Source organism: Tricharina praecox (assembly GCF_024521635.1).
Source record: "Tricharina praecox strain CBS 144465 chromosome Unknown BZA05scaffold_5, whole genome shotgun sequence".
Taxonomy (NCBI): domain Eukaryota; kingdom Fungi; phylum Ascomycota; class Pezizomycetes; order Pezizales; family Pyronemataceae; genus Tricharina; species Tricharina praecox.
In genome coordinates this window covers 701,813-716,417 of record NW_026250407.1, presented here as the reverse complement: position 1 = coordinate 716,417, position 14,605 = coordinate 701,813, and the positions used below count along the sequence as shown (strand labels likewise).

The 14,605-nt window shown below is 53.0% G+C and overlaps 4 protein-coding genes across 4 annotated transcripts; 2 read left to right on the top strand and 2 right to left on the bottom strand.

Moving 5' to 3' along the window:
* Positions 1 to 576: 576 nt before the first annotated feature.
* BZA05DRAFT_389808 (uncharacterized protein) lies at positions 577 to 1,756 on the top strand. Its single transcript, XM_051482811.1, has 3 exons — positions 577 to 897; positions 971 to 992; positions 1,127 to 1,756. Exons 1-3 carry the CDS (start codon positions 769 to 771, stop codon positions 1,321 to 1,323), a joined length of 348 nt encoding a protein of 115 aa, XP_051342048.1. The 5' UTR covers positions 577 to 768; the 3' UTR covers positions 1,324 to 1,756.
* Positions 1,757 to 4,366, bottom strand: BZA05DRAFT_389804 (uncharacterized protein). The gene is made up of 3 exons (XM_051482810.1): positions 3,560 to 4,366; positions 3,348 to 3,493; positions 1,757 to 3,283 (listed from the first exon to the last, which is right to left on the bottom strand). Exons 1-3 carry the CDS (start codon positions 4,074 to 4,076, stop codon positions 1,847 to 1,849), a joined length of 2,100 nt encoding a protein of 699 aa, XP_051342047.1. The 5' UTR covers positions 4,077 to 4,366; the 3' UTR covers positions 1,757 to 1,846.
* A 683-nt stretch (positions 4,367 to 5,049) lies between these two features.
* BZA05DRAFT_434297 (uncharacterized protein) lies at positions 5,050 to 6,687 on the bottom strand. Its single transcript, XM_051486316.1, has 4 exons — positions 6,220 to 6,687; positions 5,648 to 6,146; positions 5,323 to 5,586; positions 5,050 to 5,264 (listed from the first exon to the last, which is right to left on the bottom strand). The coding sequence occupies exons 1-4, from the start codon at positions 6,587 to 6,589 to the stop codon at positions 5,192 to 5,194; spliced, it is 1,206 nt and encodes a 401-aa protein (XP_051342046.1). The 5' UTR covers positions 6,590 to 6,687; the 3' UTR covers positions 5,050 to 5,191.
* A 3,982-nt stretch (positions 6,688 to 10,669) lies between these two features.
* On the top strand, positions 10,670 to 13,587 carry BZA05DRAFT_464908 (Bromodomain-containing protein; the record flags this gene model as incomplete). The annotated part of the gene is made up of 4 exons (XM_051487747.1): positions 10,670 to 10,806; positions 11,151 to 13,093; positions 13,154 to 13,408; positions 13,496 to 13,587. The coding sequence occupies 4 exons, from the start codon at positions 10,670 to 10,672 to the stop codon at positions 13,585 to 13,587; spliced, it is 2,427 nt and encodes an 808-aa protein (XP_051342045.1).
* Between the last annotated feature and the right edge of the window lie 1,018 nt (positions 13,588 to 14,605).

Below are 14,605 nucleotides of genomic sequence, written 5' to 3'. Positions count from 1 at the left end.
TTCGGTCCAGACGACGTCGAAGAAGGTGTTTGCCATGTTGGTGGAGGATGCAGGAGTGGAGTACTGGCGGAGGTTGTGGTGAAGGTGGTTGAAGGAAGAAGTTGGGGATTTAGTGTAGGATTTGAGGAGGGGTGAGACAAAGGGTCGTGCGTGGGATGCCGATGATGATGATAGCGATGCGGAAGCGCCTGCGAGGGGTCGCAGGAGCGGGGTAAAGTAACGAGCAGTGGCAGCCATGGATTTTAAGACGACAGTTTGGTTGGGAATGTGGATTGTGAGAGGAACAAAAGGAAGTAGGAAGGAATGAAGATCGAGAAAAGAAGAGCGAATCAAAATATGTAAGAGCTATGTAATGATCGATTGAGCCGAGCGAGAGGCTGCCGAATAGAAGGCGGAAGCGAAGATTTTTGATAATGGGTGATTGGTTGATTGATTAGATTGCGATATTTAAGATGGAATAGTTGACACCAGCCAGAGTGAGATCGATAAGATCCCACTGTCAATCGGCAGCCGCGCTGCGATAAACAGCTATGATTGGCGATAAGATGTGATCTGGCATCAATCGATCTGGCGTTGGCTTGGCTTTACCAGACGAGAGACAAATAACCACCCCCCAGCTCAGCGCGTCGATCCCAACGCATCCACCTTTCCTTCTTTCTCTTCCACCACTTCCACCCCACAGCAGCAACAACAACAACACTCGCAATTCCACCAACAACCCAATTCATCTCAGCTTCATTACTCAAAACCGCCCAAACAATTACCACAATGTCCGACATCAAGCCTACCGATACCGCCGTCACCGAGCAGCAAGTCCCCAACAAGGGCAAGGGCAAGGCTGTTGCTGAGCCCGTCGAGACTGAGGACGAGTCTTCCGACGAGGAGATGGGTGCCAGTGTAAGTTACACAGTCAATTAAGTTAGTCGCGCCTGTTACGCGATCGGCTGCTAACCTTCTGGTTGCTATGTAGGACGAGGTCATGGATCTTGAAGGTACGCTGCTATCCCACCTTCCGCAGCTCAGCGCCACCGCCACCGCCACCAGCGCACAGCTCAGCTCAGCTCAATTCCTCCTCCATAAACAGCTCCTAAGACATTCAATTTCTAACATACAATCCATCAAATAGACGTCGAGGAGGACGACCTTGCCGAGATCGACACGTCCAACATCATCCAGGGTGGCCGCACCCGCGGAGCCAAGATCGACTTCAAGGCTGTACAGGAGAACGAGATGATCGACGACGATGAGGATGAGGATGACGACGACTTCCAGGCTCCCAAGGAGAACCACGGCGACGACGATGTCATGATGGATACCAAGTAAAGGATCACAAAATACCTTAGCTTTCCTCCACCTACCTACCTTCTGTAACCTCACCTAGGAGGTAAATTCATCATCTCAACGGCGTTTTTTTCGTACTACTTTCCTTACATCTTCGTGTGAGTGTGTGAGTTCGAGAGAGAGAGAGAAGAGGGGTGGGGGTTTGGCGGGAGTTTCTTTGTGTTCTGGGACTCTTCTTCGTGTAGCACGTTCATTAGGCCTGTTAACGGAAGGGATAAACATCAATCGAAAGCTGCACTCACGCTTCGACTTGTCTTGCTTGCCTGGCTTCTTTGCTTGTGATGTAGCTCTCATTTTTTGATGGATTTTTACCTTGTGTTTCCTTCGAGCTCACGTAGACATCATTCAGATGTGTCGTGTATGTACATAGCTTTAATATGGATGCGCGGCGGCAAGCAAGTAAGCAAATAGCAGTCCTCCCTTCATCATAAGCGACTCCTCGTGAAATCCTCATACATACGGTAGGTATGTGCTCATTGTCCAAAAATGTACATGCATTCCGTCTCTATTCAGGAAACCCCCTAAGACTCCTCACGAGTTCACTGATATCAAACACGAGCCTCCTCATCAATTTTCCACCCCACTCCTTCCTCCTCCCGGCCTTTCCCACAAATACCACCTTCCCGCCATCCTTACTCCTCACGGGCTCTTCCGCCAACCCGCCATCCGGCAGCGCCACCACAAAAATCGTCATGTCGGCACCCACACACCCCTTCCACACAGTCGCACACCACTGCCAATGCTCCAGCGTCGAAAGGCCGTCGGTATCGAGCCTTAGCGCGGCGACCTCGCAGCGCGAGAGGACGTAGCGGTTCACCAGTACGATCTGCTGCTGCTGCATAAGCACGGACCTGATTTCTGGGGATTTCCGCCGCCAGCTGGCGACGTGAGTGAGATATCGTGCGGCGTCGGCATCATTGTCTCTTTCTAGCTCGCCGGTGCTGTCGAGGAGACCCTCGAGCTCGGCGTCGGAGAGGACCGTTAGGGGGTCGTCGGGATCGTCGATGTGGTAGAGAGGCTGCTGGATCGGCGATTTTTCGAGCTCGCGCGAGAGGAGGTGGTATAGATCTGATACCAGGTCCACGTCGTCGCCGTCGACGGTGATGATGGGCATGCGGGTTACAGAGGGCGTGCCGAATGGTGGAACGGACATTGATGAGAGGGGCGGGCATATGCGGCTTATGGCGCGGGCTTTTTCGAGGATGCTGTCGGCTCTGAGGGCGAACAGGTCGGTGGTACTTTGTGCGTCATAGTGTGGGATGTGGTGGTTGTGCAGGATTCCGCTGGGGGAGTCTACCAATGCTGTAGAGGGCGGATCTTCAGGATCGAAGCTGCTTGTTCGGAGGAAGTCGATGCTTGGGTCACTGCTGTGGCCAAATGATGTTGTGTATAAACTCTGCTGGAGGAGCTGTGGGCTTGAGAGGGATGTCGTGTTTGGAGACATGGGAGACGGGTTGAGTTTCCGTCTTTTTGAAGGACACGGCGGACTGAGAGTTGCCGCTGCATTGTCTTCGATATTTCGCAGACCAAGTTGTAGCAGCGCTTCAATTCCCGCAACCATTCCATTACCGGAATTTTCTCCCACACGGGGGTCAATTTGGTCTGTTGTATTTCCGCTCCTCTCGTCCACAGGTGAGCCATTGTCATCTAGAATTCCAGTGTTTCTCCTTGCAGTGGTTATAGTTGCTGCAAGAGTAGTTCGCGACGCCTGTAACGACTTCCGTCCGGAGGTTGCAACTGGGCTTGGTGAAGTAGGAAGAGCGCCAGTTTGGCCCCCACATATTGGGCATAACGCCGACTCCAGTGCCGGTAGTGGCGAAGTCGGGTCTAATGATGACGCCGAGGCAACAGCTGCTGCGGCCGCCTGTGCAGTCTTCTTAACGCTCCTCCGCGGTTGATACCGATACTGCGGGTACCTCTGTAGGTGCTGTCGTTTCTCTTCCTGTGGTGAAGCACGTTAACGGTTAAGTCCCATTCATATCAATGGCAATGCAATGTTGACGGACATCTGCGTGACTCTGCCACACCGCCTTCACTTCGTCGCTGCGAGTCTTCCACATGTGACCAATGATTTTGGAGATTTCTGGGTTCGGTTTCCCAGGGTTTTGGGCGACGACTGCTGCGTGGTGGTGTTGGCGGTAGAGGATGAAGGCTGTATTCGTCAACCTTCGTCAGTTAACATTCCGCACCTCAAGACACTGGGTTCTTTTGGACCAACCGTTACGTGGTCTTGGGATTCTCGTTGGTGCTTGGCAGAGACATATCGAGTGAGGTGAAGCAGAGCTTAACCCAAAGCCAGAGTTCTGAGAGTTTTGGTCGGCCTTTGCCATCGAGTCGGCAGGTATGTCGGAACTAGTGTTTGAAGGAGACGGAAGGTGCAGGGACGACACAGATTCCGGAGACAGCTGCGAAGGCGAGAACTGGTGTTGGGCTTGCTGTAGAGCCACAAGAGAATCCTCCAAGCTCTGGCCTTCATCCGTCTGCTGCAATGCCGATACCGTCTGTGCCTGGTGGTGATTATGGAGGAGGTGGTGATGGTGAGGGTGAGAATCATGCGGTACAACCATAGCCTCAATATCTTCCCCGGATATAGCAGAATGGTGCGCCGTGGACAGAACCGAAAGATTCACAGCGTGCGTCTCGTCGTCGTCTTCGTCGTCTTCTAGCAAACTCAATACACCGCTGGTGTCTACGGCAACACCGGCAGCAGTGATGGCTACTGGAGCCTCGGACATTACGCCCGTCACTTTTTATATCCCACGCCACCAAGCCGCCCCACCTCTGTGTCAATCCCTCGTCCTCCTCCTACTCCTAAAGGAGGCTGGATGACAGGTCGAGTTGAAACTTTGTTCACAGGCGCAATTCCTTTGTAGCGGGGGTTCTGTCAGCCCTGCTTGTTGAAGCCGGCAGGTCTAGACAGCAGCACGAGGTGCGATTGATTGATGGTTGGGTGGGGCCCGGCAAGAGATTTCGTTCGTTCGTTCGTGGCGCCGGCCTGCCAGCGAGCGACCGGAAACAAGTGGCGGGCGGGCGGTCGGGCGGGCGGGCGGGCGAGCGAGCGGGCAAAGATGGATGGTGACCTCACTTTCTGTAGAGCTGATCAGCAAGCTTTTCGCAGACGCCAGGGTTGGGGGGAGGGGCGCAAGAGGGAGACATTTTTCGCAGCAAAACACGGACTTACGTCAAGACGGAGGGATCATGGTTGCGCGCGTCTAGAATTCGCGGTTGTTGGACGGTGGTTGTCTTGTCGGATGGTGTTGAATTTCCACCCACAGCCGTATGTACGTAGCGCATGGTCCGTGGCATTCATTTTTTGCAGGGATCCGGACGATAAGGTTGCAGGAACGCCTTTCAAAGAACGGAGAAAACCTTCCCGCTGCCGCCGGACATCCGAAGAAAAGAGGGAGCGAGAGGAAGGAGCCTTCCGCGGTCCATGCGATCGGATTATTGTCATATGGCTAACGACGCCAGCTTCTAATGTATCTCGACCATTTTATCCTCACGATTTATCCAGACAATGCACTCTAACTGCTGAATACCACCTATCGTATAATACATGGACGAGTACCTACTGATCCGTGCGCTCATAGGATGGACTCGGGGGCTATCACTTCATTCGGCCCATGGCCGCACAGCCTGGCTATCCTTGCGCGGGTATTGCACATTGCTCATGCGCATGCAGCGCTGATGCCCCACCACTTCGGTATTCCGTGATCATGGGTTATGTATATACTTCACACGTAGACTGATTACTAGTACACTGTACCCATAGACATTATAACCAATTGGGCTATATATACCAAAAAAATACAGCCTTCAGACGCCAGAAACTCTCCCGACAGTAACACCATTACACCAACAGGTACTTCACGACCGACTTCGCCATGATCTCGTGGGCGCGCGGACCAAGATGGAGGTCATCCCTAGTGTCGACTATTAGCCGACGGAATTAAGTATGGATAGCTTCTGGACCGAACTCACCACATCAGATACGTCTCGGGGTGCTTGCACATTCCACTGTGCGCCTCTAGGCAAGGCTGCCGCACATCTTGCCATCGGCCGGTCCGCAACGTATCGATAAACCAATGTCCGGCGTCCCAGAGCATCACCGTCCCCGCCTTCCACCTCGCGGCCCGTTTCATCAGGCCTTCATTCCACTTCTGGGCAACGAAGATTGCATTGCGTAGCTCCGCTCCGGTGGTATCGTTCTTCAGCCGGTACTTTGACCACGCCGGTAGCATAGTTCTGTGCGTAGGTAATGGTCAGTCGTTGACAACTTTCCCCACCGGCTGAATCTCATGCTTACACGTCGATGGCAGTAGGCACGAGGACCTGGATCGGATCGGCCCAATGGCTCGCGACCCTGCCAATCTGCTCAAACATTGAATCCAAGCTCGCCTCGACGGCGCTGATGGCGTCTGCACGGCCCAGATACGAAAACTCCCAGACATCGTTTGTGCCGAAGAAGAGAGCGAACAGACTTGACCGCTCAGCTTCATGGCCGCTCTTTCGCGCCTCGGTCTCGAACTCGATCCACCTATCCACCTGATCGCGCAGGTCGGGCGAGGTCGTGTTGAACACTATGTTGTCGACGACGGAGCCGACGAAGCCGCGGGAGGGCGCTATCGGCGCGAACGAATCGCACGAGGCGTGCAGGCTCTGGCAGAGGTTCGAGGCCCATGTCGTCGGGATCGTGGGGGGTTCACTGCTGCTGCGCCGACGGTGCGCGCCAACTTCCGCGGCCGACGGGATCGCACTCGATTCGTCGCCGAATATCACGATGCGGTCCGGTAGCTGGCCAATCACTGCGGTTAAAACCAACGTCAGTATGTAGTGCGCGCGTCTTCGTCGCCGTCGGGGGCCCGGATCGGTCCACACCTTTTCGATATCGAATCCGAAGCGATCCGCAGAATAGGTAGATCAGAAACAAAAGAACCACCGACAAGGCGGAGGAGTAGAAACGAGTGCGAGCCTTCATGGGCAAACTATTCCGAGATAAGGTATGTGGGTATAAGGTATAACGATCGCAACAATAACCATACAGAAAAGCAAGAAAACGAGCGGACGGATATAGCAATCCATAGACAGAGGCAGAGACAGTGACAGTGACAGAAACAATCGTGCCAGGTGCTATTGCCGGTATGTAGGTAAAGTATGTAGCATGCGGACGCGTCTCCTGAAGGAAGAGGATACAAGAAGCGCATATTTCTGCCTCCTGGAATGACGCGGCAGACGCATTGATCGCCATCTCATTCCACAGTTCCACTTCCCTGCGGTTGGTAAAGTTGGCTGGCCGGCAGGCTTTTTGAATTTCGATTCGAGATGTGGCTGCCTGCCAACTGAAACTAATTGCTGTTGGTTGAAAGGGGTGGTTACACCCGCCACCTACCTGCCTGCTTGCTTGCTCATAAGTACGGTAAGTATGCCATATGTATGGGCTTGCCGAAGGCGGGAACCGCAATAACTATCAAACCAGCCCTATGGAATGGGAATAAAAATAGGAACATTCCATGCTGTGTGGGTTGGGGTTGCGAACATCCAGCGTAAAGCCTCCAACTATCGCACTTCTCCACCACTGACGAGGACGTGGACGAGGACGACGACGGCCACTACTATAGTAGGAACGGCATCATGGATTTTCTTTCGACGGCGTGAGGCCAGAAATCAACTAGTGACGGGAAGATGCCCACTGGTGCTCACGGGGTCTCTTCAGAGGAATTATGTATGGGCAGACGGATGCCAGAGGTCGCTGAGAAAAATACTACTATATAGAAAGCTGTTCGTCCATTAATCGACGCCCAGTAGAGTAGAGTAGGTATCATATCAAATTCAGCGTTGTGGATATCGTAGGTACCCATTGACGCATCGATGGGAGCAGGCAGCTCCAGTATTCCACTTGCTATCCGGAGATCGAAGCGGGTGATGCAGTGAAAGCTGTTCCGTAATTGTACCTGAAGTGGCCGACTGTTTGATAGATGCAGTGTCCGACATCCAACTTTGACGCCGAACGGGTTTCGGAATCTTCACACGGGACTTGGACGGGCTCCATATTCCGTGTGGATGTGTGATTGTTCGTGGCATCCTGTCATTGACCGATCGATTGCCTACCGGTAGTATGTACCGGTCGACAGCCGCCAGAAGCCGCACCGTCACCGCAGGTAATTTTGTCTCCATGCGTGTCTCCTTGGAGGGGAGCAACAGCCTTCTCCTCTGCCAGTAGTGCGTGTGAAACTCGAAGTTTGTGGACTGGTGCGAACAATCTCTCACGGCAGCAGACCTGTCACCTCAAGCTTCGCAAAGCGCACCAACCGACAGTCTTGCACGACAGCAACACGATCAGCTCCACCCCGCACGCTTCAATCCATATCGCCGCTTATCCAGTTCGTGGGCGTTCTTGCATACGGTACTGCGCGACAAAGGCAGGCTAGGATACTTATTTTTCATTTCGTTCAATTCAATTCAATTCATTCATTTTTCGCGATCGACTGGCTTTTTATTCCAACAAATCAGTCCAGCGCTCGGGACTATTTTTTTATTTTTATTTTTTGGAAGGGAGCGCTCGAGGCTTTCTCGCTTGCCCCAATGTTTGCCTGCTCCGTTCAGCCCGGTCGCTCTGCGTACGTAGCCTTCATGCTTTGAGGGGAGAGGGGAGGGGGGGGGGGCGGGGGAAGGGGGTTGTGCTCTGTGCTCTGACGGCCGGCGTTGGGGTGGGCAGCGGTAACCGACCGACCACCAGCAGCAGCTATGCAGAACAGGGGGCGCAGCACAGCACACACACAACACAACACATACACAACATCGAAATCGAAATCGAAATCGAAATTGATATGAGTGATCAAACCGCACCCTTCTTCCGTAGGGAATTTAACTCTTTCGATCCTCTGATTTATTTTTTCGAGGAGAACCAGATCGGAAAGGGGGGAAGCGACACGGGTGGTGGGCCGTGGTGGTCAGCGGTGGCCAGTCTCCGGTGGTGGGAAGGTTTCCTGCCGCAAACACCATGATTCATGACTCTGGGATCGAATGGCAAACATGAAACGGCGGCTCTTTGCAGCCAAGTGCAAGGCTCTTTTCTTTTTCCCGCTTCTCTCTCTCATCTTCTCTCCCCTCCCCTCCCCGGTGAGTGACTTCTCCGTCCTTATGTACCAGGCACTTCCTCCCCCTCCATCTCTCTCCCTCCCTCCCTCCCTCGCAAACACCCCCAGACATCGTTCTTCCCTTCTTCTTGAGGATCGCGCATGGGCTCGGTGGTTACTCTAGAGTTCGCAGAGTGGAGTGAGTACATTTGTTAGGCCCACATACACTCTGGCTCTCCACTCTATTCTGCTTGACTGTTCTGCCGCGAAAGCTGTCTGTCGTCGGTCCCTGTCCAGACACACTCGTCCGTGGTGCTTCTTGGAGGGGCCAAAGTACTTTTTCCGCGACGACGGGTTCTGGCCTCTGCCACTGATTGGCCCAGCAGTCAATCAGCGGCCGACTCACAGCCCCTAAATTGGAGTTGGTGTCTCTTGGCGTTACTGGAGCTACTTAAGCACCTCAGACCCCCAAACCCCTTTCCCTCCCCTCTGCTCTGCGGGCTCCGAAAAAAAAAATACCTCCAATTTTCCGTCTCACACCCTAAGCCCTCACCCACCCACCCACCCACTTGAACCCATCATCATCATCCGTCGCCGCCGCCGTCTACCCGCACCACTCGATCCACACACCCACCCACCCGCTCTCGATCGCCGCACCGCACAACAGAAAAAATAAAAAAGAAAGAAAGAAACAGAAAGAAAAAAAGCCCACATTCCCAAGGCGAAAGCGACGCAACTGAAAAGAAAAAAAGAACAGCAACACAGCGCAACGAATTAGAAAATTTAGAGAAGAGCGAGCAATTTACTTTGTTGCGCTCACCGAAGAAGAAGTCTAGAATTCGTTGAGCTCTCTTCTTCGATCCTTCTCCATCCGCATTTCTCGCTGGGTTTGTGACACCAATTTATTTCCATTTACTCGGTATTTTTACTTTTATTTTATTTTTATTTATTTTCTGTGTTTTATTCTGTTGATCCTACATCCATCCACATCGCCCACCTGGAAGCACTCGGCTTCACCTCTGCCTCGAGATACCCTGAAGCATACAGGCCGTACCATATCATACATCCTGTCCGTCTGCTCCGTTCATGTCATACCCGGACTGTGCCACCATTATCATATTCTGCGTCATATGTATTCTGCATACTCCCATGCCATGTCGTATCTGCTGTGAGGACACACAACTCACAACTCACTTATGTACTCACACCTTGCTTTCTTTGGTGCATGCGGGCTTATGCACGCTTCACCGCCATCACCGCCACCACCACAACCCACACCGCTACGCACTCACTCGCTCGCTCGCTCACTCACTTACTCCGTCCTCTTCTGAGGTCAAGGTGAAGTTGTGAATTGCAGGAGGCGGCGAAGGTGGTTGGTTTTTGTCTCGTCCTGTCGTGTCGTGTCACTCTCTTCTGTCGCTCCGTTCACTCCTCGCTCCGCTGTTCTCTTCTAGCGGGTTAGGGTCCACCGTGTTGTTTTACCTTGCTGACTCATTCCGCCGCTTCCAGTTTCGCGCTATCTGTCGAACCGGCGTTCCTTCACCTCCCTTCCCTCCTTTCATCCTCGCTTCACCTCCGTCTCCTTCAAATAATCTCACATCCTCCTTTTCAGCCTCGTTCCCGGGAGAACACCCACCACAACCACAACCACCACAACCCACCACCCACACCACTCACTACCAAACATCCCTCCCTCCCCCCCACACGCCACACTACTCCGTCTACCCCCCCCCTCCCCCCCACACACTCAAAAATTCCCTGTTGATACGATTACGAAGCGCGTCTCTTTTTTCTTTCTGTTCGGTTTCGCCAAGCTACACTCAACCACGCGACGACCCATAGATCTTTCTACAACTCCGTTCGGATTTCGATAAACTTTTTCAGCCTCATCTTCGACGTCAACCGCAACCCTCTACAACAACAACCCTTCACCCCCACAAACATCCGCAACACTCCGCTACCCACAATCACAACAACCCTACAACCTTACATCAAATAATACAACACCAACCACAACACCTGCGTCGCCATCGCCAAATTCTCACGTCGCACATCGTCCCTTCCCCCTCCCCTCCCCCTCCCCTCCCCCCCTCTTCTCCCCACCCCAAAACTACTCGAAGCCCGTCGTGTCTTCTCACGATTCTGCTGAACGTGTCCATCCCGTGGTAATTGCGGCCGGTGGACCAGCGAGTGCCTCTGCTGTCACGCTTGATACCTCGTCCTCAAATTCGGATCACAGTCCTCATCCTTTCATGGCCGTGATGAGCCCACAGCCTTCCATCAGTGCCCCAGAGAACAAAGTTTCATCTGCTGCCCCGACTCCTGCTTCGGCGGGCGCCGTGTGCACGGCATCGGACGAGGCGTCGGCAATGGACTTGGATCATTTCGGGTGAGTTTGCCCTGTTCCTCTTCCTACCCGTTGCCCGTTGCCTCTCCCCTGCTCTGCCCTCTCCCTTCTGCCACATACCTCCCTCCCCACCATTCTTCTATCTCAACCCCGCCGGAGAGTGGGATGCATGCCTCGTGCGTCACAGTGCCCTCGTGCACTGCTGTCTTCTGGGACTGTTCCGCTCGATGGTTGTGGTTGCGGTGGATAGATGAAGGTTGCGGTGATTGATCAAGCCGAGCATTGCTTTAACCTCTTTCCCTTTCCGAGTCGTCTCCTACTGTCTACCGCATGTCTATCCGTTGAAAAAACAATTGTATTTACAAAATTTCTCTCTTCAATTTTAGTTCGAAGTCAAATGATACTTCATCTGTCCGTCCGCCTTCATCTCCACGAGAAGCCGACCAAGTCGCCCCCGCCGTGAATGGAAACAAAGGAGTCGCTGCGCCTCCATCACCGCCGATACCAACTCCTCCCATCCAGCATGCTTCCAGCGATAACGGACAGGAGCTCTCGGACCTCCACATCACTTCGCCGGACGGCTCGGTCATGCGTACGGGCACTTTCGATAGGGTTTCTGAGGATCTGCCGATGAAGGAGAGTGTTCAAGACAAGAAGAATGGTGGTGATCAGGCTTCGACTGAAACTAAATCGGATCCGGAGCCAGAGGAGACGAAGACCGAGGCCACTTCTCCCCCGAGCGCTCCCGCCGCTGAGGAAGACGATCATGCGATGCAGGATGCCCCGCCGAAGAAGTCTGGCCGCGAGCGTGAGGAGGATGAGGGCGACGGTGAAGACCGTCCCACTAAGCGCGCGAAGACGGAAGATGCTACCGAGTCTAAGCCTGCGACCGCCTCCGCGTCGACTTCCAACCAGTACACCGGTCCGTTGACGCCCGCGAGAGCGAAGTTCGTATTGGCTGTGATCAGGAGCTTACGCCGCTCGAAGGATGGCAGACCCTTCTCGATGCCCGTCGACGCAGTAAAGTTGAACGTTCCTACGTACTACCAGCTCATCACCAAGCCAATGGATCTTCAGACCATGGAACGAAAGTTGAACAGTAACGACTACACCGACCTAGATTCTTTCATGAATGACTTCAAACAGATTCTTTCGAACTGCTTGACGTTCAATGGGGCCGATAATAACATTACGGCCATGTCCAGATCGATGGAGGCGTCGTTTTACCGCCAGATGAAAGACATCCCCTCCGAGGCCGTTGTCGATGTTGAGAAGCCAAAGCCCAAGAAGAAGGGCCACGTTCTCAGCGGTGCAGCTGCTGCGAGTCACCAGAATAAGGCGAGTGGTGCGTCGAAAACTACCACCAAGCAGTCCCACAAGAAGGAGCCCAAGCCATCGGCCCAGTCTCCCCCCGCTGCTTCTCCGGTATTCTCACTGCAGCCTTCGGGTATGCCTCAGATTCGACGCGATTCGACGGCGGGAGACGGACGACCCAAGCGCGAGATTCACCCCCCTGCGCCCAAGGATCTGCCGTATTCGACGAAGCCACGCAGGAAGCAGAATGCCGCCGAGCTGAAGTTCTGCGACACTGTCCTCAAAGAGCTTAATAAGAAGGCTCATGAAGGTTACGCCTTTCCTTTTTACAACCCTGTTGATCCGGTTGCGTTGAACATCCCTGAGTATTTCAAGGTTATCAAGCGCCCGATGGATCTGCACACCATGGCTGAGAAGCTCAAGATGAATGGCTATGAGAACGCGAACGAGTTTGAGCAGGACATGCGTCTGATGTTCAACAACTGTTACAAGTTCAACCCGGAGGGTCAGGCGGTCCACCAGATGGGTAGGCAGTTGGAGCATGTCTTCGATCTTAAGTGGAAGGAGAAGCCGCTCTACGTCAACCCGGGTAGTCGCTCTCCGCAGTCTGCTAGCCCCCCTCCTCCTGAAGACGAAGAGATGAGCGAGGAGGAGGAAGATACTCAGCAGCCCAACATTGCTGAGCTTGAAAAGCAGCTTGAAAAGATGAAGGAAGAGATCTCTTCTCTCAAGAAGAAGAAGAAGACTCCGCCTGCACAGCAGTCCAAGAGCCACAAGAGTAAAGCCCAGCAGGCTGCTGCTGGTGGCCGTAAGCAGTCGGGTGGCCACAGCAACAATCCTCCAGGGGCCCCTCACAAGAAGTCAGCCGCTGCTCCCAAGTCCAAGAAGGATGTTCCGTACATCTCGTTGGAACAGAAGACTGAACTCTCCGAGAGGATCAACCTTTTGCCTCCTAAGAAGATGCATTACGCTCTGGTCATGATCAAGGAGATGATGCCCGAGCTCGGTAATGTTGGTAACCTCGGAAATCCTCACGTTGTTCAATTGGTGGCTGACGTTTTTTCACAGGATGGAGCCGAAATCGAGTTGGACATTGATGAGCTTGATCCCCACACCTTGCACAAGCTTTACAAATATGTGTCGAAGAATGCGCCGGAGATCGCCAAGACCTATGTCCCGCCCCCACCTCCTCCCCCAGAGCAGACGTACGAGCCCAAGCCAAAGTCCAAGCCTGGTGCGAAGGGAAGGAAGAACAAGCCGATGTCTGCCGCCGAACAGGAGGCCAAAATCAAGGACATTGAGTCTCGTCTCCATAGCTTCGAGAACCCTGGTACCACCTTCACCCCGGCCGCTCCTGGTATGTTGTATTCCAATAGTAGTGCCGTTCCGGGTGCCGTTCCGAGAAATCCGAAGGGAGAGTCTAACGTCATCCCAGCTGCTGCGAATAATGCCGATAGCGAGTCCAGTGACGATGACGAGAGCTCCGGCTCCGAGAGCGAGGAGGAGTAATCCAACCTCACTCGTCACATCGTTTCCACGTCCTTTTTCCGCCGTGTAAACGCCGTCACAACGCATTTTCTGTTTTCTCGTTCGGTATGGCCTGATAATCGTTGATTCTTGTTGCCGTCTTTTTTTTCGTCGATAGGAACCGGTACATCTCTTTGTGTGTGGTGTGGCGTTGGTTGGTGCTTCCTTCAAATGTCCGTCCGTCCGAGAGGTTTCGTCTTTTTTTCTTTTCCATAACGCCGATGCTTGTTTTTTTTCGTCGTTTCTTCTGGGGTGTATCTTTAGTCGGGCGTTGATCTGTCTCATTTGGTTTGGTTGCGATTTCCGTACGTACCTCTTTTTCTCGCTCACCATACCTTTTTTTAGCAAATCCCAAAGGTTGAAGACATTGTTGCGTTTGTTGTTTTTGTCTTGTCGTTTTTCCTCGCTCTCTCCTTTCATGTATCGTTTTTTTCTGTAAAGGAGAGAGTGAGATTGGTGGTGTGCGTGAAAGGCATGGTTGCTTGCGATTGTTGTTTCCGCTATCATTTCCGAAGACTGGTGGATATGGTTCATGGTTAGTAGGTAGGGTGAAGACGGCGGTGTTATTAAAAACGGCGAACGGGCGGGACGAGGACCATACGGACGTGGACTGTATGGATTCCGAGGGCCAGGCGGACGGAACCATGCGAGAGGTTTGCTGATGCTGTGCTTGATTCTGCCGTTTCGATAGCTGGAGAGAGAAATTGGGGGATGTCAGTTACTTTGTGTCTTTTTATCTTGTCCGCACGTTCTTGTCTTTTTTTTCTCTTTCTTTTTTTTTCTCGTTCTGCATCCCGTTCACAAATGAGACCGGTGTATGATAGTTGATAGGCACAAAAGGAAAGTTTGTTGGTTGAGAAAGAAGAAGCAGAGAAAAAAAGGAATTGATTTCGAAGTGGGGAAGAAGTACAAGTAAACTCACCGTGATTGTTGTCCCAGTGAACTTTTTTTTTCTCGGCTCCCCACCTTGAGGTGCTGGGGAAGAGGCTCTGAGGCTCTC